Raw genomic sequence first — 22,561 nt, 5'->3', positions numbered from 1 at the left:
GTATGTGTTCCACACATTATTTCCCAGAGAACGCATAGCCCGTCGTTGGTTGTCCCTCGCTTATTATGACTTCACATCTTGTTTGCCTTGATGTTTGATTAAAAAAAGAACAAATATAACTGTTTTATACCAACAAATGTTTAAAAATATATAGTTTTACAGCTTTAGATATCCTTTAGGCTACAATATCACACTTATGGCCAGGTTAGTTACAGTGGTGGCTGATGATTTAAACAAATTCAAAATGGCCCTACATTCATGACCTCATTCGTTTTTCATTTATCTGTTTTGACTCTTTTTTTCCCCCTCCCCTTCTCTGAGTTTGTACTAACATAAGAAGAGCCAAGGTATTCTCCAATTCCAAACCTGTTTTTTACGAAGCATGATCTGACAGATACAATTTGATTCGTCTGCCACTGCTTGTGCCCTTCTGGAATTAATCACAGACCCAGGCAGAGGAATCTACATATGCTAATCTAGTGTATTAGACAAAGGCAAAACAAGATAGCAATATTTTGGAAGATCATTTGGGTTTATCTGCTGTTTTCAAGTGCTTATTCATATTCTTTTATAATCTCGTTTTACAAATAGCCTAAACACCCAAAGGATGTTTTGCCTTTTCCAAACAGTTTATTGATATAATATTTGTTTCTATTTAACTGATTTTCTAAATGTTCAATGCGAGGGTGTTACAGCAAATGTTTGCAATGGTTTCATTGTGAATGTATTATTGCTTCATTATACCACAATATTATTTTCCAATAAAAACACTAGAGAGGTTTTCTAAAAAGGACTTTTTATTTCTCCCCAGGGGCACCTTGCTTTTCACTTTCTCAGAGATCATTTTTTTAATAATCAGAATAGAAAAAAACAAAGAAAACACATACAAGAGAGTTGCAGTTTCATCCCTTCATAGTGCAGTACAGATGTCAACAATACCTGACACTATAGCCGGGTTTGGACATGTAGATAACCTGGCTTGGACCTAAAATAACAATGACAATCTATGTGAATAGTGGTTAAAAATGTAAACATTTACTAAAATGTTCTGTACACACACATTTGCAGAGGTTCCTTCAGATAATCTTGTTTCAAAAACTTGCTATGGTCAAATGGAATACAATTCCTGGACCTCTCCCCATTATGTTCCAGTTCCACTTATCACTGAGATTGATAATACTGGTAGAACCCAACACATGTTCACTGGTCATTGCCATGATATTGTTGTCTGTTATAAAACTCCATTGGCACTATCAAACTAAATCCATTTTCATCCCATCTTTGTCTATGTCATCCTGTATTCACAGACGTTGGTTGGCGTCCGGGGGAGGGCGGCTCCAGGTGGCACAGACACCTTCATTAAAGTCAGGCCAGAATCGAGCCACCGTTCAGAAGTTAATTAGTTTGATCCCAGATCTGTTTGCCAATGACGTGGCAATGACCATAGAAGTTGGTGGCAAGACAGCACAAACAGATCTGGGACCAGGCCATAAGTTAATAACCATAGTCTCAAAATCAGAATTGTGGGGTGAGAGGTCCTGTAGTGCTTATGTGGTCACATTCACATTTATTTGTGACATGATTAAATGCAAAATCATGGCAACAACAAAAAATAACACTGAAAATAACAGGAACAATTTTGTCATAGGCACAGGCTTTTCTTTCAACAATTTTGTTTCTTAACGTACTTATTTATTAAATGGTGTCACAGTAAATGGAATGCAGACTGTGTCCGGTTTATTTGTTCATAATGCTGCTTGTCACTCCTCTCCTCCTCTCTTACTTACATTCATTCTCCCTTGTCCAGTCACATTCTTCAGTCATTCTGTTCTCGTTGAGCCATTTCAACCATTTTCAGATTTGATCCTCCATTTCTGGATGTGCAATTGGGCCCCTCCTCTTCTCAGCTACGTTCTATAGTATTTCTCCGGTTTTCTTTTGGCACTTTTCTTGTTTTCCTCTTTTTGTGGTATTTTGTTATTTTCCAGCTTTCTGTAGGACTTTTCTTCATTCTTCCACCTCGCTCATGTTGCTTCACTCCGTCTTTAAGCGTCCTCCTCAGCCTCCTCCTCAAACTCACCTTCCTCCTCGGCGGTGGCGTCCTGGTACTGCTGGTACTCAGACACCAGGTCGTTCATGTTGCTCTCTGCCTCAGTGAACTCCATCTCGTCCATGCCCTCTCCGGTGTACCAATGGAGGAAGGCCTTGCGGCGGAACATGGCGGTGAACTGCTCAGAGATACGCTTGAACAGCTCCTGGATGGCCGTGCTGTTGCCGATGAAGGTGACGGCCATTTTGAGGCCTCTTGGAGGAATGTCGCAGACGGCGGTCTTGACGTTGTTGGGGATCCATTCAACAAAGTAGCTGCTGTTCTTGTTCTGGACGTTGAGCATCTGCTCGTCCACCTCCTTCATGGACATGCGGCCACGGAAGACAGCGGCGACAGTGAGGTAGCGACCGTGGCGCGGGTCACATGCGGCCATCATGTTCTTGGCGTCGAACACTTGCTGGGTGAGTTCCGGCACGGTGAGGGCACGGTACTGCTGGCTCCCCCTGCTGGTGAGGGGGGCAAAGCCGGGGATGAAGAAGTGGAGACGGGGGAAAGGCACCATGTTCACGGCCAATTTACGGAGGTCGGCGTTGAGCTGGCCGGGGAAACGCAGGCAGGTGGTCACTCCGCTCATGGTGGCCGACACCAGGTGGTTGAGGTCTCCGTAAGTCGGTGTGGTGAGTTTGAGGGTCCGGAAGCAGATGTCGTAGAGAGCCTCGTTGTCAATGCAGAAGGTCTCGTCCGTGTTCTCTACAAGTTGGTGCACCGAGAGGGTGGCATTGTAGGGCTCCACCACCGTGTCTGACACTTTAGGGGAGGGCACCACACTGAAGGTGTTCATGATGCGGTCGGGGTACTCTTCACGGATCTTGCTGATGAGCAGGGTGCCCATGCCCGAGCCAGTGCCCCCACCCAGGGAGTGGGTGAGCTGGAATCCCTGGAGGCAGTCGCAGCTCTCAGCTTCTTTCCTCACCACATCCAGGACTGAGTCCACCAGCTCTGCTCCCTCAGTGTAGTGGCCCTTTGCCCAGTTGTTTCCTGCGCCACTTTGACCTAGAAACATAGGAGGAAAGGGGAGTCATTTGAAGGAGAAAAGGGGAAACCCTATTTTACTTCAAAAATGACAGGACGGTTACATAATATGTATTTTTTTAATCACACAGTTGAATTTCCCTATGTGCTAACTAAAAGTGATATGTCCCATACATTTCCAAGCAGTGCTAAACTCATACCCCTCTCATTCCTTACCAAACACAAAGTTGTCTGGTCTGAAGATCTGTCCGAAGGGTCCGGATCTGACAGAATCCATGGTGCCGGGCTCCAGGTCCACTAGGACCGCTCTGGGTACATACTTGCCACCTCCAAGAGAGACAAAGATAGACACACACCAGCTCAATACTGCAGGGAACAATGGGCTATATGATGTCAAGGGGAGAGGAGCTCCTGTCTGTCCACCAGGGGGAGGACAAAATATATCACGTCCTGTACACCTCCATTAGTCTTCGAATTGAGTGATCCTATTCAGTATCCCTTGCCACGTTGATATTTTCACCCATTACGTTACATTATGGAGATAATTTAAATGAATCTCAATTTCAATAAAATAAATGTATGTATGTATGTTTGCATACACAGTACCAGTCAAAAGGTTTGACACATCTACTCATTCAAGGGTTTTTTCTTTATTTTTACTACTTTCTACATTGTAGCATCATAGTGAAGACTTCAAAACTATGAAATAACACATATGGATCATGTCGTAACCAAAAGTGTTAAACAAATCAAAATATACTTTATATGTTACATTCTTCAAAGTAGTCGCCCTTTGCCTTGATGACAGGTTTGCACACTCTTGGCATTCTCTCAACCAGTTTCACCTGGAATGCTTTTCCAACAGTCTTGAAGCAGTTCCTACATACGCTGAGCACATGTTGGCTGTTTTTCTTTCACTCTGCAGTCCAACTCATCCCAAACCATCTCAATTGGGTTGAAGTCGGGTGAGTGTGGAGGCCCTTACCAAAGCCCTTACACAGTCTAGAAGTGTGTTTGGTCATTGTTCTTTTGAAAAACAAATGATAGTCCTACTAAAGGCAAACCAGATGGGATGCAGAATCGCTGCAGAAAGCTGTGGTAGCCATGCTGGTCAAGTGTGCCTTGAATTCTAAATACAGTGCCTTGCGAAAGTATTCGGCCCCCTTGAACTTTGCGACCTTTTGCCACATTTCAGGCTTCAAACATAAAGATATAAAACTGTATTTTTTTGTGAAGAATCAACAACAAGTGGGACACAATCATGAAGTGGAACGACATTTATTGGATATTTCAAACTTTTTTAACAAATCAAAAACTGAAAAATTGGGCGTGCAAAATTATTCAGCCCCTTTACTTTCAGTGCAGCAAACTCTCTCCAGAAGTTCAGTGAGGATCTCTGAATGATCCAATGTTGACCTAAATGACTAATGATGATAAATACAATCCACCTGTGTGTAATCAAGTCTCCGTATAAATGCACCTGCACTGTGATAGTCTCAGAGGTCCGTTAAAAGCGCAGAGAGCATCATGAAGAACAAGGAACACACCAGGCAGGTCCGAGATACTGTTGTGAAGAAGTTTAAAGCCGGATTTGGATACAAAAAGATTTCCCAAGCTTTAAACATCCCAAGGAGCACTGTGCAAGCGATAATATTGAAATGGAAGGAGTATCAGACCACTGCAAATCTACCAAGACCTGGCCGTCCCTCTAAACTTTCAGCTCATACAAGGAGAAGACTGATCAGAGATGCAGCCAAGAGGCCCATGATCACTCTGGATGAACTGCAGAGATCTACAGCTGAGGTGGGAGACTGTGTCCATAGGACAACAATCAGTCGTATATTGCACAAATCTGGCCTTTATAGAAGAGTGGCAAGAAGAAAGCCATTTCTTAAAGATATCCATAAAAAGTGTCGTTTAAAGTTTGCCACAAGCCACCTGGGAGACACACCAAACATGTGGAAGAAGGTGCTCTGGTCAGATGAAACCAAAATTGAACTTTTTGGCAACAATGCAAAACGTTATGTTTGGCGTAAAAGCAACACAGCTCATAACCCTGAACACACCATCCCCACTGTCAAACATGGTGGTGGCAGCATCATGGTTTGGGCCTGCTTTTCTTCAGCAGGGACAGGGAAGATGGTTAAAATTGATGGGAAGATGGATGGAGCCAAATACAGGACCATTCTGGAAGAAAACCTGATGGATTCTGCAAAAGACCTGAGACTGGGACGGAGATTTGTCTTCCAACAAGACAAAGATCCAAAACATAAAGCAAAATCTACAATGGAATGGTTCAAAAATAAACATATCCAGGTGTTATAATGGCCAAGTCAAAGTCCAGACCTGAATCCAATCGAGAATCTGTGGAAAGAACTGAAAACTGCTGTTCACAAATGCTCTCCATCCAACCTCACTGAGCTCGAGCTGTTTTGCAAGGAGGAATGGGAAACAATTTCAGTCTCTCGATGTGCAAAACTGATAGAGACATACCCCAAGCGACTTACAGCTGTAATCGCAGCAAAAGGTGGCGCTACAAAGTATTAACTTAAGGGGGCTGAATAATTTTGCACGCCCAATTTTTCAGTTTTTGATTTGTTAAAAAAGTTTGAAATATCCAATAAATGTCGTTCCACTTCATGATTGTGTCCCACTTGTTGTTGATTCTTCACAAAAAAATACAGTTTTATATCTTTATGTTTGGAGCCTGAAATGTGGCAAATGGTCGCAAAGTTCAAGGGGGCCGAATACTTTCGCAAGGCACTGTAAATAACTGACAGTGCCACCAGCAAAGCACCCCCACACCTCCTCCTCCATGCTTCACAGTTGGAACCACACATGCGGAGATCATCCATTCACCTACTTTGTGTCTCACAAAGACATGGCGGTTGAAACCAAAAATCTCAAATTTGGACTCATCAGACCAAAGGAAAAGGCCTGATTCATGCAGTCTCCTCTGAACAGTTGATGTTGAGATGTGTCTATTACTTGAACTCTGTGAAGCATTTATTTGGGCTGCAATCTTAGGTGCAGTTAACTCTAATGAACTTGTCCTCTGCAGCAGAGGTAACTCTGGGTCTTCCTTTCCTGTGGCTGTCCTCGTGAGAGCCAGTTTCATCATAGCGATTGATGGTTTTTGTGACTGCACTTGAAGAAACTTGAAAAGTTCTTGACATTTTCCGGATTGACTGACTTTCATGTCTTAAAGTAATGATGGACTGTCGTTTCTCTTTGCTTATTTGAGCTGTTATTGCAATAATATGGACTTGGTCTTTTACCAAATAGGGCTATCTGTATATCACCCATCCCTTGTCACAACACAACTGATTGGCTCAAACACATTAAGAGGGATAGAAATTCCACAAATTAACTTTTAACAAGGCACACCTGTTAATTGAAATGCATTCCAGGTGGCTACCTCATGAAGCTGGTTGAGAGAATGCCAAGATTGTGCAAAGCTGTCATCAAGGCTAAGGGTGGCTACTTTGAAGAATCTCAAATATAAAATATATTTAGATTAGTTTCACACTTTTTTGGTTACTACATGATTCCATATGTGTAATTTCATACTTTTGATGTCTTCACTATTATTCCACAATTTCGAAAACAGTAAAAATAAAGAATAACCCTTGAATGAGTAGGTATCTCCAAACTTTTGACTGGTACTGTATGTACATGGCTGTGTAAGCACCAAAGACATTCTTCTGTTGAAATGTTATTTGTAACTGTAGAGGGTGGAGATGTGCTACCTGAAGCCTCGTTGTAGTAGACACTGATCCTGTCCAGCTGCAGGTCGCTGTCTCCGTGGTAGGTGCCTGTTGGGTCGATGCCATGTTCATCGCTGATCACCTCCCAGAACTAAAGTGGTCAGATCGAATAAAGTCAACAAGAGGCTTGAATTGACACAGGCCAGCACTCCTAAAGTGCAGGTTGCGCTAAGTGGCTGAACTACCAACGTAATGTAATAGCCCATTCACTTGAGGGGTGGTGTGAGGTCAAGTGGTTGGGAAGCTGAGCTATTAATGTATATTTGGTTGTTGTTACTATATTATTACATTAGAAATGTAATGAAAAAAGGACTATTACTGTAAAGATGAACATGGCCATATACCATATAAGGTCACTTACAAAATATCATGCAAGACAAACTATTATGTTAAGTTGAACCATATACCATATGGATATTCAATATGTTACATAATTCCAAAACTATTCAAAATGTCTCCCAGTGGCATTGTCTATCCTGGCACAGATGTGTGCTCTTGACTTCCCTGGTATCACACGGGTGAAAAATTGCTGTCGAATTCTCTCAGGGAGTGTAGAAAGCAGATGTTGGCATTGGCTCAGAAACAACCCTCAGTTCCATCCCTCCTGAGGCAAATCCAATAAATAATTACCTTCGCAGTCACAAGACATTATACTAGAATAAGGACCATCCATGAAGATTCATTATAAGTGGCTAAGAGAGAAGCAGCACTCTGTAGGCTACCACATAAGCAGGAAAAGTATAACCATCCCAGAGGAATTAGACTACTGGGACAGATTGATGGGGTGAGACGTTAAGGCGAAACTTCGTTAAGGAAGTGGCACAGACTGTCACACGAACTCCACTGACCCTATTATGAAATGGAGAGAGAGGACACTGTGTTATATCATACACCTATTGATGTTTCACTCCACTTTGAAATCCAAACTTTAACCCCTCACAATAACAAGAAAGATTAGCGACAAGGCCAATTCTTGTTCACCATGCCAATACAAAATTCTCATTTAACACATCAACAACAAGTTAGGGCTACCAAATTAGGCTAGTGACACACTCCGTTCCCATCCACCACAAAGGGTAGGGCTGAATAGACTTATCTAGCGAACCGGTATAGACAGCATATTTAAAGAGAGTAATTGATGTCTTGTGTGGATATTAAATTATGTTGATTACATTTCACTGGACCCTCCATGGTGGTGTTCCCAAATGGTGTTGTGTAAAATAACTAAGTTGAGGATAGAAATATATAGGCTACACTAAAGCGTCCGCTCGGCTCTGTATGTCACAAAGCGTTGAGTCATTTAAATGACGTCATCTGATCTGCTAGTCTACCACTTGTTCATATCCCTCCCCCTCGCCCAGATGCCCCCGTCTCAGAGTTTTTGGCATTCGTTCCTCGCTCCTGCCTACCTCAGCAACTTTCCCTTTTTTTCTTCTTAAATGACGTTTATTCAACTCCAACAATACAACGGCTATAGTTTCTCCGCTGTTTTACATAATTCGCCATTGTGACATGAATATTATAGCGTTAATAATGGCTTATTTTACTGGTCTATTATGCGCACTCAGCCATGAGCCGGCGTGTAAATGCGCAACAGGGCATGCGTTTCTGTCGTAAAATGCCCGTTACTCTTTTAAAGTTTGACTTTAACGTAAGTAACGTTACTTATGTAAATGTGTAATGCAAGGGAATACTGAGACTAAAATTATAGGAATCCTTGACTTGGCAAACCACAATAAAAGGAAATAAATTGTCTCGAAAATGCTATATTTGTGCGTCAACATCTGTAAACGCGGGGTGAACTATATGAAGCTATTGTTTCTTGCCAGTGTCATAACGGTAGGACTAAGTGTCTTTTTAGTTGACTTATCATTTGTGTTTTAAAGTCTTCATTTAAGACATTTGTTTTTCGTAGTCTGTCGAAGGGAAGGCTATTCCAGACACAAAACAATGAGCGTGGCAGAGAGAGGCCAGACAGAGGGACACAACCACACGCCCAGCGAATTCCTGTCTCGATAGACCCGTTATCTCACTATAAGAAAATAACTGTCAGCGTTCTTCCAGTTTCGCTTTCTTCTACGACAAGTTCACATTAACAAATTATACATTTATATCCCATAAAGAACCAAACTAAATAGAAGTTTTACAACAGGACTGAAAAGGGGACAACAAAAGGGATATTCTTTCCGGAACTCTTCATCCATTGAGATAACTTTAAATGGCCACCTCATGTTAGAAAATACCATAACGGAACATTCTGCATTGAATGTTAATCATTTCTGCTAAGTGGAACATTTCAACTTAAAATGCACATAGCCTAGAATACAACTTTTTGTCTCGAGAAGCAACAAATGGTACAATGCATTATTGATTAATTCCCAAATGCAAGCCTTGTTCATTTCAGTTTTCAAGATTCTTACCTTGGCCCCAATCTGGTTACCGCACTGGCCAGCCTGAATGTGCACGATTTCCCTCATTCTGTATGCTAGTTATAATAGAAAATACAAGCGAAGATGTGGAGTGCTGTTATTGCCACAGTTGACCCACTGACCAGTTTGAAGTATGTGGATGCCACCTTTGAGCAAGGCGGGACAAAGAATTTATAAGTCTGGATCGTGCCCAAACCGAGGCTTGCGCTAATGATTGGTCGCGGTCTTCGGAAACCCAATCTTGATTGGCTGAGGAAAGAAAATCTAAGGGGTTTCTCTGCCGTAATGAAAGGGGCCGGAAGTAGAGAGGGAGTGCCGCGTCCCGTCCTGTCATCACTGTCCTGTTGGAGCAGGCCATGGAATCAGCACAATTGCTGTCAAAGATTTTCTAATGTATGACTTTCCTACCATGCATCCTGTAAGACTCCTATAGAATTGGCTATTAATGTAAAAATATTTTGTTGGATAATATTTTCCCCCCTATTAGATGTGAAAACAGTCCCTATAATAACAAACTAAAAAGGGATATTATGTACAGTTATTGATTACCTGAAATCAGATCAGCCAAGACAAATCATTGACATATTGATAACCTTATTACAATAAATGCAAATATGTTCTTCATCCAAAATATGAGTTTAAAACAAATATGCTTTAATGACGCTGTAAGTAACATAAAACTTTCCAGGACATAGACATGTCTTATATGTGCAGAAAGCTTAAATTCTTGTTAATCTAACTGCGCTGTCCACTTTACAGTAGCTAAAACAGTAAAAATACCATGCTATTGTTTGAGGAGAGTGCACAACAACAACAAAAAAATTATCACGGCAACGTGCAATGTACTTACATTCAGTAATCTTACTCTGATTTGCCATCCCGAGAGTCCCAGAGATTAAATGTAGGATAGTTTGATAAAAATCAATTTTTATATTAAAATGTAGTAATTGGGTTCTACAGTTTGAACCCCTGCTGTCTCTGGCTCCACCCCCCCCCCCCTCCGGCCATCTAGATGTGTGAAAGTTAGTGTATAAGCTAATGATCCATCATATATGACATCCCTGGGAGTGTGTAAACTTACATTTTGTAGTACCATATCATTTCTTTATGTTCTCTAAAGTGTTCTTGAAAATGTATTAATTGACCAATTCGGGCACATTGTGCAGTATTACAATGCTCCACTGGATAAATAGGAAACTTTGCACATACCCTGCTTCCATCTAGTGGCCAAAATCTAAATTGCGCCTAAACTGCAATATTATATTATGGCCTTTGTACTGCATTTCAAAGATGGAACATTTGTATTATTGTTTTTACCAGATCTAATGTGTTATATTCTCCTACATTAATTTCACATTCCACAAACTTCAAAGTACTTTCTTTCAAATGGTATCAAGAATATGTATATCCTGGCTTCAGGTCCTAAGCTGTGTCATTTTAGGCGAAAATTTTTAAAAAAGGGTCCGATTCTTAAGACAATCATTCAATGCGGTGGTTGCATGAAGCAAAACATTCAAGTACAACCTGTCACATTGGTGCCGTGTCCCAGATCACAGCAGATTGGCCTCACTTGAAAGCAGTTGGGTTGCCATCAGAATGAGAGGCTATGGGGTAGACAATTTGAGGACACACACACACACACACACACACACACACACACACACACACACACACACACACACACACACACACACACACACACACACACACACACACACACACACACACACACACATCCTCTCTTTTAAATAGGCATGATGCCTCCACATCCATCTAATGAGATACTGACACAACAAAGAACAAAAGGCAACTAAATTGCATAAAGTCAATAACTTTGTTGATATAGCTAAGTAATTCGATTGTGTATCCTAAATGCAAAAGTATTTCACACTGATCATTGAATGAAATCCAATTCACCACCCCACCACAAGATGGCGACAGCACATTTTGCAATGGGCGTGAGACGATGGATAGACGCTTTTGACGGGAAGAGCTATAACGGGACAGAAGCTTCATATATACATACTGGCATTGGACAGACGACAGCAAGAATAACGCTGCTGTATTTTGAGAGCCAAAAACAGTATTGTTGCAACGCATCTATACATTTGCATTCTGCATTAGTTGCATTCTGCATCAAATTGGTAAGTGATCGGATATATTTTGACTAATCTTTAGACTGATTTGATGCATCTCGGTTTGCAACATAAACAAACATCTGTGGAGTCTGGCAGAAATTATACATTTGTATCATTGCTAACACACCCCTGCATGTTTTATGAAAATCCTATTTGCATGTGTGTTGATACATTTGTTGATACAGTACCATGGGCGTGTCTTCTATGCGCTTAATCAGCAAAATGTTCTGGGTGTGCTCGTGATACAGATGCTGCGCAACATTTACGCAGATTCAATTAACTGCAAGTGATGTCTGCTGACCCCTTGGATTTTCATGGGGAATGTTACAATAGTTGTAATACTGACTATCTGCTCAGATTCAGATGGAGTCTTAATAGAATATATGAAAAATATAGTAACATTTAGTTACTTACAGCAGCTGTACCAAATTGTTATTATTAAACCAACTGTATAGATTTCATGCTGTCAAGCATGACTGATGAATTACAAATGCTTCAGCAATAGGCCAATGTAAGGCTCTGAAGTAATCCACTGTCAGGCCCACTGCCTGGCCCACTGCTTGGTATATGAAATGGTTTAATTAAATGGTGTGTTTTTTTGTCTTTACAGCATCTGAGGAAGACATGTTCTACACGTGTGGTCCAAATGAGGCTATGGTGGTGTCAGGTCCATTCTCTAACCCAGTGTTTCCCAACCCTGGTCCTCCAGTTCCCCTAGTGCACATTTTACTTGTAGCCCTTGACAAACACACCTTGTTCAACTCATTGAGGGCTTGATGATTAGTTGACAAGTTGAATGAAGTGTGCTTGTCCAGGGTTATTCGAGGACCAGGGTTGTGAAACAGTGTAAACATGTACAACTAAAGCGCGGTAGGATGGTAATAATACTCTCATGTGTATCTCACAATCACCCCCCCCCCCTCTCTCTGTTTCCCAGGGTGCCTCCGTTCTCCTCCAGTAATGATAGCTGGAGGCAGAGTGTTTGTGCTTCCCTGTTTTCAGAAGATCCAGAGGTAAAGTTTCTTCCCCTGGTCATGTCTGCAAACACACACGGTAATGATCTGGCCATGTATTGCCATCTGCCCTTGTTTTGGGATATCATACCACGACATTGTGGAATGACCATATCTCTCCCTCGTTTCCTCTCGCCCAGGATCTCCCTGAACATTCTGACGCTGAGCGTGAAGAGTGAGAAAGTCTACACCCGACGTGGGGTTCCCATCTCGGTCACTGGTATTGCCCAGGTTAGTCTCTCCGTCTTTCTCGGTCTCCATTTCTTCCTGAGCCAATGTAAGTACACCATTCTGTCAAATCACCAGTCATTTAGACCTGTTTAGACACCCTAGTTTTGAACACAAGTGTAAGGGCTCTCTTTGATTAGGTAGGTAACAAGTAGATCATTAAAACTGGCTTGTGTCATTCATTTATGCACTGGCATTAAATTCTGAAATACCTCACTCTCTTGTGCTATGGACAGGACAGAGTAACCTTGTCTGTTGCAGTGTTGATACAGCTACTGCTGCTGTGTAGTTGGGTAGTGTACAGCAGATGCTCTGTTTGTTTAGCACTGTGCACACCTGAGTTGTGTTCATTAATTACCCCAAAAAGGACTAAAACTACACGAACTTGCTCAGAAATGCCCATTTTCGTTTTCTGCTTAAAAAAACAACATTTTTAAATGTTCATTTGCTATTATGTGTTCCCTCCTCCGTCCAGATGAAGATCCAGGGGCAGAACAAGGAGATGCTGGCCGCAGCCTGTCAGATGTTCATGGGGAAGTCGGAGGGCGAGATCGCCCAAATCGCCCTGGAGACGCTGGAGGGCCACCAGAGGGCCATCATCGCCCACCTGACTGTGGAGGTAAACTTGACAACACGAGGGGGGAGTGGGTTTTGACCTTTTTAGCACAGCTGTGCCGCGGTCGTAGGTACAAGATGAAGCTGAGTACCGCCGGGTACCCAATCACAATGCTTGTTTTGACCAACCCGTTGTAAAACAACTGTTTTGCAAGATGTCACAAACAGATCTGGGACCAGGCTACATTAAAGCAGTACACTCATTTTAGTGCAACATAGAAACATTTCGGCACTATTTTGCCTTCTTCATCGTTACATGAGGTAAACTGGACAGCACCCTCACTGGCCACATCCACAGTTACATTTGCAGATAAATAAACATCACATTATAGCTGCTCACTCATTTCAATGCAGTGAAGCCATGACCAAAGCCAAGAGCTATGACCAGAGACACACTCTCCTACGTATTTATATGGACAGTGAAGCTAAAACGTTTGATTTGGCTCTATACTCCAGCATTTTGGAATTGAGATCAAATAATTCATACGAGGCGACAGTACAGAATGTCGTAATTTGAGGGTACTTTTGTATGTACCGTAGTCAGCACATTGCACAGCGGGAACTGTCTTGTTACATAACCATAACAAACAGGCGATGACAAACAACACATGCAACAGTTGTATATACATCAGAACCATAGTCATATGGATATCTCTGTCTGGCTGTGTACATAGTAACAAATTGTACATAGTAACACCATGGAACGGGAACACGGCAACTTTTTACTGTCATGACAATTGAACTAAACACAAGCATATCAACATCGGTATGAACCCAGTTATTTCACCCCCTCCAGGAGATCTACAGGGACCGTAAGAAGTTCTCAGAGGAGGTGTTCAAGGTGGCCTCGTCCGACCTGTTCAACATGGGCATCAGCGTGGTCAGCTACACGCTCAAAGACGTTCACGACGACCAGGTGTGCTTTCTCGCGCTCTTCTTTTAATGGAGACTCCATTGATTCAACTACTCCAATGCTGGATAAATAATGAAGCCTAAACTCAAAAGTAACGTAATGTTGTTCTCTTCCTCTCTGTGGTTCAGGACTACCTCCACTCCCTGGGGAAGTCCAGGACCGCCCAGGTGCAGAAAGACGCCCGCATCGGAGAGGCCCAGTTCAAGAGGGATGCTGTGATCAGGGTGAGCCACCTGTCCCTTCTCTCTGCTCTCTCCTCCTTTCTACCTTCTTCTCTTCTTGCGCCCTTTATCCTGTCCCTTTCTCTTGTTCATTTCTGAGATCTCCATCACGTTCCTTCGCTTGGTTTTCCCCTATCCGATCTTGCTTTTCTCTTTTCTCGTACTCCATCTGAACCTTTCCTTCTCCAATCTCTCTGTGTTCCTTTTTTATACTTCCTGGGGTTCTCTCTCTCTCTCTCTCTCTGTAGGAGGCCCATGCCAAGCAGGAGAAGATCTCAGCCCAGCACGTAAATGAGATCCAGATGGCCATGGCTCAGAGGGACTATGAGCTGAAGAAAGCATCCTACGACATCGAGGTCAACACCAAGAAGGCAGAGTCTGAGATGGCCTACCAGCTACAGGTATGTCCATAATATTGCACTGATACTTGGATGTATTGTAAAACACATAGAAATGGTCATAGAGAGTACTACTGAGATCTTGGGCTTACCATTTGAACCCTCCCCGTCAGGTGGCCAAGACCAAGCAGCTCATCGAGGAGGAGAAGATGCAGGTCCAGGTGGTGGAGCGCTCTCAGCAGATCATGCTCCAGCAGCAGGAGATCACCCGCAAGGAGAAGGAGCTGGAGGCCAAGGTGAAGAAGCCTGCTGAGGCCACAAGATACCAAATCGAGAAGCTGGCCGAGGCCCAGCGGTGAGTACCAGATAGGGTTGGGCCGATATATGATTAAATAGAATGTCGTGGTATGCAAGACGATATATCATGATGTGCAAGACTATATCAAATCAAATGTATTTATAAAGCCCTTTTTACACCTGCAGATGTCACAAAGTGCTTATATAGAAAAACAGCCTAAAACCCCAAACGGCAAGCAATGCAGATGTAGAAGCACGGCGGCTATGAAAAACTCCCTAGAAAGTCAGGAGCCTAGGAAGAAACCTGGAGAGGAAACAAGGCTCTGAGGGTCTGGCCAGTCCTCTTCTGGCAATGCCGGGGGAGATTATAACAATTTATGGACATTAAAACTTCTTATGGCTGGGGGGCAGTATTGAGTAGCTTGGATGAAAGGTGCCCAGAGCAAACGGCCTGCTCCTCAGACTCAGTTGCTAATATATGCACATTATTATTAGTATTGGATAGAAAACACTCTGAAGTTTCTAAAACTTTTTGAATGATGTCTGTGAGTATAACAGAATGGCAGGCAAAAACCTGAGAAGAAATCCAAACAGGAAGTGAGAAATCTGAGGTTGGTTGATTTTCAACACAGTTCCTATTGAAATCCCATTGAGATATGAATAAAGTTGCACTTTCTAGGGCTTCCACTAGATGCCAACCGTCTATAGAAATTTGAATGAGGCTTCTACTGTGTTGTGGGACTGAATAAGAGCAGAATGAGCCAGGTGTCTGGCGTAGAGCCATTTCCTGGTCACGCGCATTCCACATGATATCCACTTGCATTCCGTTGCTCCTCAAGACACAAAGGAATTCTCCGGTTGGAACTTTATTGAAGATTTATGATAAATACATCCTAATGATTGATTCTGTACTTAGTTTGAAATGTTTCTTCGACCCGTAATATACATTTTTTAAGTTTTTGTCTGAAGTAACACTCGACCAGAATGAGCGTTTGGATATGTATACCAAACGCGCTAACAAAAGGAGGTATTTGGACATAAATAACAGACATTATCGAACAAAACAAACATTTATTGTGGACCTGGGATTCCTGGGATTGCATTCTGATGAAGATCATCAAAGGTAAGGGAATATTTATCATGTAATTTCTGGTTTCTGTTGACTCCAACATGGCGAATAAATTTATTATTTTTCTGAGCGCCATGTCAGATTATTGCATGGTTTGCTTTTTCCGTAAAGTCTTTTTGAAATCTGACACAGCGGTTGCATTAAGGAGAGGTATATCTATAATTCCATGTGTACAACTTGTATTATCATCTACATTTATGATGAGTATTTCTGTTGAATAGATGTGGCTATGCAAAATCACTGGATGTTTTTGGAACTAGTGAACGTAACGCGCCAATGTAAACTCAGATTTTGATATAAATATGAACTTGTTTGTATTGTGTAACATGAAGTCCTATGAGTGTCATCTGATGAAGATCATCAAAGGTGATTAATGATTAATTTTATCTCTATTTGTGCTTTTTGTGACTGCTATCTTTTGGCTGGGAAAATGGCTGTGCTTATTCTGTGGCTTGGTGGTGACCTAACATAATCGTTTGTGGTGCTTTTGCTGTAAAGCGTATTTGAAATCGTAAACTGTGGTGGGATTAACAACAAGATTACCTTTAAAATGGCATAAAATACATGTATGTTTGAGGAATTTTATTATGAGATTTCTGTTGTTTTGAATTTGGCGCCCTGCACTTTCACTGCCTGTTGTCATATCGATCCCATTAACGGGATTTCAGCCCTAAGAAGTGTTAAGGCCAGATTGTTCGTCAAGATATTTAAACGTTCATAGATGACCAGCAGGGTCAAATAATAATCACAGTGGTTGTAGAGGGTGCAACAGGTCTGTACCTCAGGAGTAAATGTCAGTTGGCTTTTCATAGCCGAGCATTCAGAGATCGAGACAGCAGGTTTGAGAGAGAGTGATTGAGCAATTGAGAGAGACAGCAGGTCTGGGACAAGGTAGCACGTCCCATGAGCAGGTCAGGGTTCCATAGCCGCAGGCAGAACAGTTGAAACTGGAGCAGCAGCATGAGGGACAGACAGTAGTCATCAGACCAGGTAGTCCTGAGGTCCTAGGGCTCAGGTCCTCCGGGAGGGGAGGGAGAGAGAGAGAATTAGAGGGAGCATATTTAAATTCACGCAGGACACCAAATAAGACAGGAGAATTACACCAGATATAACAAACAGACTGACCCTAGCCACCCGGCACATAGACTATTGCAGCATAGATACTGGATTCTGAATTAGAGGGGGTCGGGGAACACTGTGGCCCCGTCAGACGATACCCCCGGACAGGACCAACCAGGCAGGATATAACCCCACCCACTTTGCCAAATCACAGCCCCCACACCACTAGAGGGATATCAACAGACCACCAATTTACTAGTCTGAGACAAGGCTGAGTATAGCCCACATAGATCTCCTCCTCAAGCCAGAGGGAGCGCAATACCAGACAGGAAGATCACGTCTGTGACTCAACGCACTCAAGTGACGCACCCCTTCAAGTGACCCACCCCTCCAAGTGACGCACCCCTTCAAGTGACCCACCGCTCCAAGTGACGCACCCCTTCAAGTGACCCACCCCTCCAAGTGACGCACCCCTCCAAGTGACGCACCCCTCCAAGTGACACACCCCTCCAAGTGACGCACCCCTCCCAGTGACGCAACCCTCCAAGTGAAGCACCCCTCCTAGTGACGCACCCCTCCAAGTGACGCACCCCTCCAAGTGACGCACCCCTCCAAGTGACGCACACCTCCATGTGACGCACCCCTCCTAGTGAAGCACCCCTCCAAGTGACGCACCCCTCCTAGAGACGCAACCCTCCTAGTGAAGCACCCCTCCAAGTGACGCACCCCTCCAAGTGACACACCCCTCCTAGTGAAGCACCCCTCTTAATGAAGCACCTCTCCTAGTGACGCACCGCTCCTAGTGATGTACCCCTCCAAGTGACACACCCCTAGTAGTGACGTACCCCTCCTAGTGACGCACCCCTAGTAGTGACATACCCCTCCTAGTGACGCACCCCTCCAAGTGATGCACCCCTCCAAGTGACGCACCCCTCCTAGTGACGCACCCCTCCAAGTGACGCACCCCTCCAAGTGACGCACCCCTCCCCTCCTATACTCTATTTGAACTTTTCTAATCAAAACAGTGCAGTTTTATCAGTTAGGCTGTATCAATATGTTGAAAATGAAGTCTCAATGAATTAACTAAACCTTATTGTTTTGCGTTACTAAGGTTATTTAATTAGAATGTGACTAATTAAAAAATGGCCTCGTCTGGAAATATCTAGTCATTAATGGCACAAAATGATTATATTGGATATATCGCAATATTTGGAGTAGCATAACGTAGAAGCGCTTTCCCCAAATATCGCCCCAACCCTCGTACCAGCCACAGGTCTCAAAATGACCTTTCACAAATTATATATAGCATTTTGTGAACAATTTACTGCATAGACCTTGAAAATATACTAGATATTAATGCGTTCCATGGAGTACGAGACAGACAAACAAATATACAAACTATACTGAATATGTACTATGTACTTTATACTGTACACCTAACAGGCCAAACGAGGTGAAAATAAATGTTTTTTTCCCCACAGTGCACAGCTCATTATGGAGGCTGAGGCTGAGGCAGAGTCCATTAGGGTGAGTGTGTCTATAAGTATCACATTCTTACTATAGGATTGTTACTGCTCCAAGTTTGTTTTAACCCTAAAAGCAGTTCATTCTTGTGTCTGGGACTCGTATAAGCAGAGAGCACTTTCACAGTAATAGAAGGCCATGTTTACCACACTCAAGTCTTCTAGCTTGTTTCATCAATACTACTAAATCCTGCCGTTAACTTATGATAAGTTACACCTAAAGAAGCCGTAACAACATAGTATGTCACAATAATAAAATCAAACCGTCAAAAATGTTCTCCTCTCTCTCTATCTATCTCAGATTAAGGGAGATGCGGAGGCCTTTGCTGTGGAGGCGAAGGGGAGAGCCGAGGCGGAGCAGATGGCCAAAAAGGCCGAAGCCTTCCAGCAGTACAAGGAGGGAGCCATGGTGGACATGCTGCTGGAGCAACTACCACTAGTGAGAAAACCTTTTCAAGACATAGAGCTCAAATACACACTTAGGGGGGAATCATCATTTGAGGTGTGCACATTCAAATATTGCGCAAGTCATGCATTGAATTGAAGATTTGCGTGAAAAAGTCATACAACTCAAGTGAAGTTAGTTTGAATGCAGAATTGCACGTCGTTATAGAGTCCAACATCTGAGCCCTGGGGCGAGCTTTTGGGCAGAGGAACTGGGCGAATGACTCTGACCTCCTCTAGATGGCGGAAGAGATCAGCAGGCCTCTGGCGCAGGCTCAGAAGATCACCATGATTTCCAGTGGGGGTACCGAGGTGGGCGCGGCCAAGCTCACAGGAGAGGTGCTTGACATCATGACCCTCCTTCCGGCGACGGTGGAGAAACTGACGGGAGTCAACATCTCACAGGTGAGACAGCCTAACCAATGATGTGTGACGTATTATATAACAAGAGGACTGTTATTTGTCCGAACAACAGTTTTCTCAGTAGGTCTCCAATTAATGAACCAGTGGTTACCCCCACACAATATAGTTTTATTGTCACATACACCAGATAGGTGCAGTGAAATGTGTTTTACAGAGTCCGCTGTAGTAGTACGGTGCCCGTGAAGCAAATTGGGGCTAAATGCCTTACTCACGGGCACATGGGCAGATTTTTCACTTTGTCATCTCAGGTATTTGAACCAGCGCTCTAACCACTATGCTACCTGCCACCCCTGATCCAGAGTTATATTTCACAGATTAGGATGTACAAAATGACTTGCTAGATAACTGTGACAAACACAGATCTATATGTATAACTCTTCATTCTACGGTTGATAAAGAATGCTAAAGGTTAATATGGTCACCGTAAGCATCAAGTACAGGATAGTACATCATGCACATTTCCGGTTACTATTGTTCATAATGTTAGTCAACCTAGTTGGCTAATTCGCTGATCCGACTTTGTGAATCCCTGCTCCTGTTGGTGTTCTATGCTAAGGCTTCATTTTCTCTCTTTCTCCACCCCCCTCCCACACACACACACACACACACACACCCTCTCGCTCTCTGTATTTCTCTCCATCTCCCTCTCGCTCAACCTGTCCTTCCATTCTCTAGGTGACAACTCATATGGGCTGAGGACTCCGGTGCTCAGGCAAACCTATTTCACAACCCTGCCTACTACCACAGCCTTTAACTCTCTCCTCAAGTATGTTATGCCAAAAAAACATATGGTGCCCTACGTAATTATTGGGACAGTGAAGCATTTTATCTTCTTTTGGCTCTATTCTCCAAAAGTTTGGATTTGAAATCAAACAATGACTGAGGTTAACTGCAGACGGTCAGATTTTCATCCATATCGGGTGAACCGTTTAGAAATTGCATTTTGGAGTCACTTTTATTGTAGCTCAGAATATAATGTGTTTCTAAACACTTCTACATTGATGTGGATTCTGCCATGTTTAGGGACAATCCTGAGAAAGAGAGAAAGTTACAGATGCACAAATATCATATCCCAAAGACATGCTAACCTCTCACCATAACAATAACAGGGGAGGTTAGCATTTCTGGGTTGTATGATATTTATACCTCTGTTACTTTCTCACTCATCGTTATTCACGACTCATTCAGGATTGTCCCTAATCATGGTAGCATCCACATTAATGTAGACGTGTTTAGAAACATATTATATTCTTATCTACAATAAAAGTGACTCCAAAATGACACAATACATTATTTACCATTCATTTCTATTGGGAACAAAATAATCTGAAACCCAAAACAAACAACAAATTCATCCAACAGATTCGTAGGGTCACAAGCTTGATGTGGTCATTGCGTGCTATGAATATGGAAACCAATACTAAACGTTTTACTACTTTTGAAGTATAGAGTCAAAATAAGAAACAATTCTTCACTGTCCCAATAGTTACGGAGGGCACTGTGCTGTGTCTAGTATCTACCCTTCTATCAAGCCCCTCTTCTTTCCATGTGCCTTAATATCCCTTTCTCTGCCTCGCTCACCTTTCACCTCTTTGCGTGTGTATTTGTCACTTGATTCCCTCCTTCATAACTGGCTGTGTCCACTGCCTTGCTGCCAAACCCTAAGTGCATCTTAACTGGCGAGTTCAATGTAAACGCACAGTCAAATACTCCACCCAGTATTCTTTTTTTTCTCAGCGCTCAGTCTTATCAGAAGCAAAGGTGACCTGACCAAATCTGTATTTTTCTTTCACTGTTTTTAATGTTACTGGTGGTTGTTTTATTCTGACGAAATGTCATTGGTTAAGAGAGAAATGGCATGGCTTTGTTCGTACTACATTTGAGTAACAATGAATGTGCAAAATATGAACCATTCAAAGTATTCATCGTGCTAATCTATACCTGCAAAGGCAGTGTGAAATAAACCAGTCAATTTAGCTGTTGTTTTTCTATGTATTATTATTTTCTATGGATTTCTATCTGCGAAATGTGTGCTTTCCCATTTATGTGTCTACATTCACTGTTACAACACGTTATTTACGTGTTTTTGATGTTTTCGTTGTACTGTGGTTTAATCGCTAGTCTTTAGAAAGGTCAAGCGGATTATGTAGCAGCTCTCACAGATGTGACTTGTATTCATTTTGTCCAGAGTGCTAGGCGACTGGTTTACTGCTCTGTTATAGCTGTCAAATCGGTCATTTGACGTTATAATCATGGAACTATTGCACTTCTGGCCAACGCTACATAATGTGATGTTATTCTATCGATGTTCATTGAGATGTACTGTTAGCATGGAAGCTAAGCTGTTATTAAGGTGGTCCTCAGATCAACAGAAATAGTAGCTGTGGAAATGAATGATAAAGGGAGGAATTTTCAGTTACAAAAAAAAGTGATTGACATCAGAAGTAAAAAGAGAGGTGTCATATGTAAAAAGAAGCACTTCTGAAATCAGGTTGCTGTCTCTATTTGAGAACCTTTCATAGCCTTAACTGAAGTTAGCTGTGTTGTATTGTACTACTAATAGACATAACTACTAGTACATAATAGTATGATATACAAGTATTGAGTACATGGCACATATGTGGTGACATTGCATTTCATCAGAGGAAAGGCAAGCGGTCCTTCCTTATGTATACTGTATGTATGACTGGTTCAATCGAATGTCCCCTCTGGGTGTTGAATAAAGTACTATCTTACCATTCAATCAATGCCTCAGATCAGTATGTTCAAGGGAAATAAGTCAGATAGCATAGCTTGCTAGACCTGTGTGTCTCATGGCATTATAGGGTCGAATGAGACGACTGACTCGGTATAGGAAGTGAGGTTGACAACTAACTTGCCTTATGTCCACACACTGTCACCCTCTGCCTCACCATCGCCACATAAACTCCCTCTTGTGAACA

The 22,561-nt window shown here is 42.6% G+C and overlaps 2 protein-coding genes across 2 annotated transcripts; one reads left to right on the top strand and one right to left on the bottom strand.

Annotated features, from left to right (window-relative positions):
• Nucleotides 1-779: 779 nt before the first annotated feature.
• On the bottom strand, nt 780-9,447 carry LOC135552235 (tubulin beta chain). Its single transcript, XM_064983738.1, has 4 exons — nt 9,270-9,447; nt 6,832-6,940; nt 3,299-3,409; nt 780-3,103 (listed from the first exon to the last, which is right to left on the bottom strand). Exons 1-4 carry the CDS (start codon nt 9,324-9,326, stop codon nt 2,046-2,048), a joined length of 1,335 nt encoding a protein of 444 aa, XP_064839810.1. The 5' UTR covers nt 9,327-9,447; the 3' UTR covers nt 780-2,045.
• Nucleotides 9,448-11,282: 1,835 nt separating this feature from the next.
• Nucleotides 11,283-20,578, top strand: LOC135551420 (flotillin-1-like). The gene is made up of 12 exons (XM_064982634.1): nt 11,283-11,422; nt 12,027-12,429; nt 12,570-12,660; nt 13,133-13,276; nt 14,069-14,188; nt 14,314-14,409; nt 14,655-14,807; nt 14,918-15,099; nt 18,711-18,756; nt 19,054-19,191; nt 19,437-19,601; nt 20,295-20,578. Exons 2-12 carry the CDS (start codon nt 12,377-12,379, stop codon nt 20,313-20,315), a joined length of 1,209 nt encoding a protein of 402 aa, XP_064838706.1. The 5' UTR covers nt 11,283-11,422; nt 12,027-12,376; the 3' UTR covers nt 20,316-20,578.
• Nucleotides 20,579-22,561: the final 1,983 nt, after the last annotated feature.

This window comes from Oncorhynchus masou, chromosome 13 (assembly GCF_036934945.1).
Source record: "Oncorhynchus masou masou isolate Uvic2021 chromosome 13, UVic_Omas_1.1, whole genome shotgun sequence".
Lineage (NCBI taxonomy): Eukaryota > Metazoa > Chordata > Actinopteri > Salmoniformes > Salmonidae > Oncorhynchus > Oncorhynchus masou.
Note: the sequence above shows the minus strand (reverse complement) of the source record. Positions and strands in the feature narration are given on the sequence as shown.

Excerpts from the sequence above, each read along its gene's own strand:
- LOC135552235 (XM_064983738.1), bottom strand. The coding sequence starts at position 9,326 with ATGAGGGAAATCGTGCACATTCAGGCTGGCCAGTGCGGTAACCAGATT. Across the intron at positions 6,941-9,269 it reads GTAACCAGATTGGGGCCAAG|TTCTGGGAGGTGATCAGCGA; the intron begins GTAAGAATCTTG and ends TGACCACTTTAG. Across the intron at positions 3,104-3,298 it reads ACCAGACAACTTTGTGTTTG|GTCAAAGTGGCGCAGGAAAC; the intron begins GTAAGGAATGAG and ends CTATGTTTCTAG.
- LOC135551420 (XM_064982634.1), top strand. The coding sequence starts at position 12,377 with ATGATAGCTGGAGGCAGAGTGTTTGTGCTTCCCTGTTTTCAGAAGATC. Across the intron at positions 12,661-13,132 it reads CGGTCACTGGTATTGCCCAG|ATGAAGATCCAGGGGCAGAA; the intron begins GTTAGTCTCTCC and ends TCCTCCGTCCAG. Across the intron at positions 13,277-14,068 it reads TCGCCCACCTGACTGTGGAG|GAGATCTACAGGGACCGTAA; the intron begins GTAAACTTGACA and ends CACCCCCTCCAG.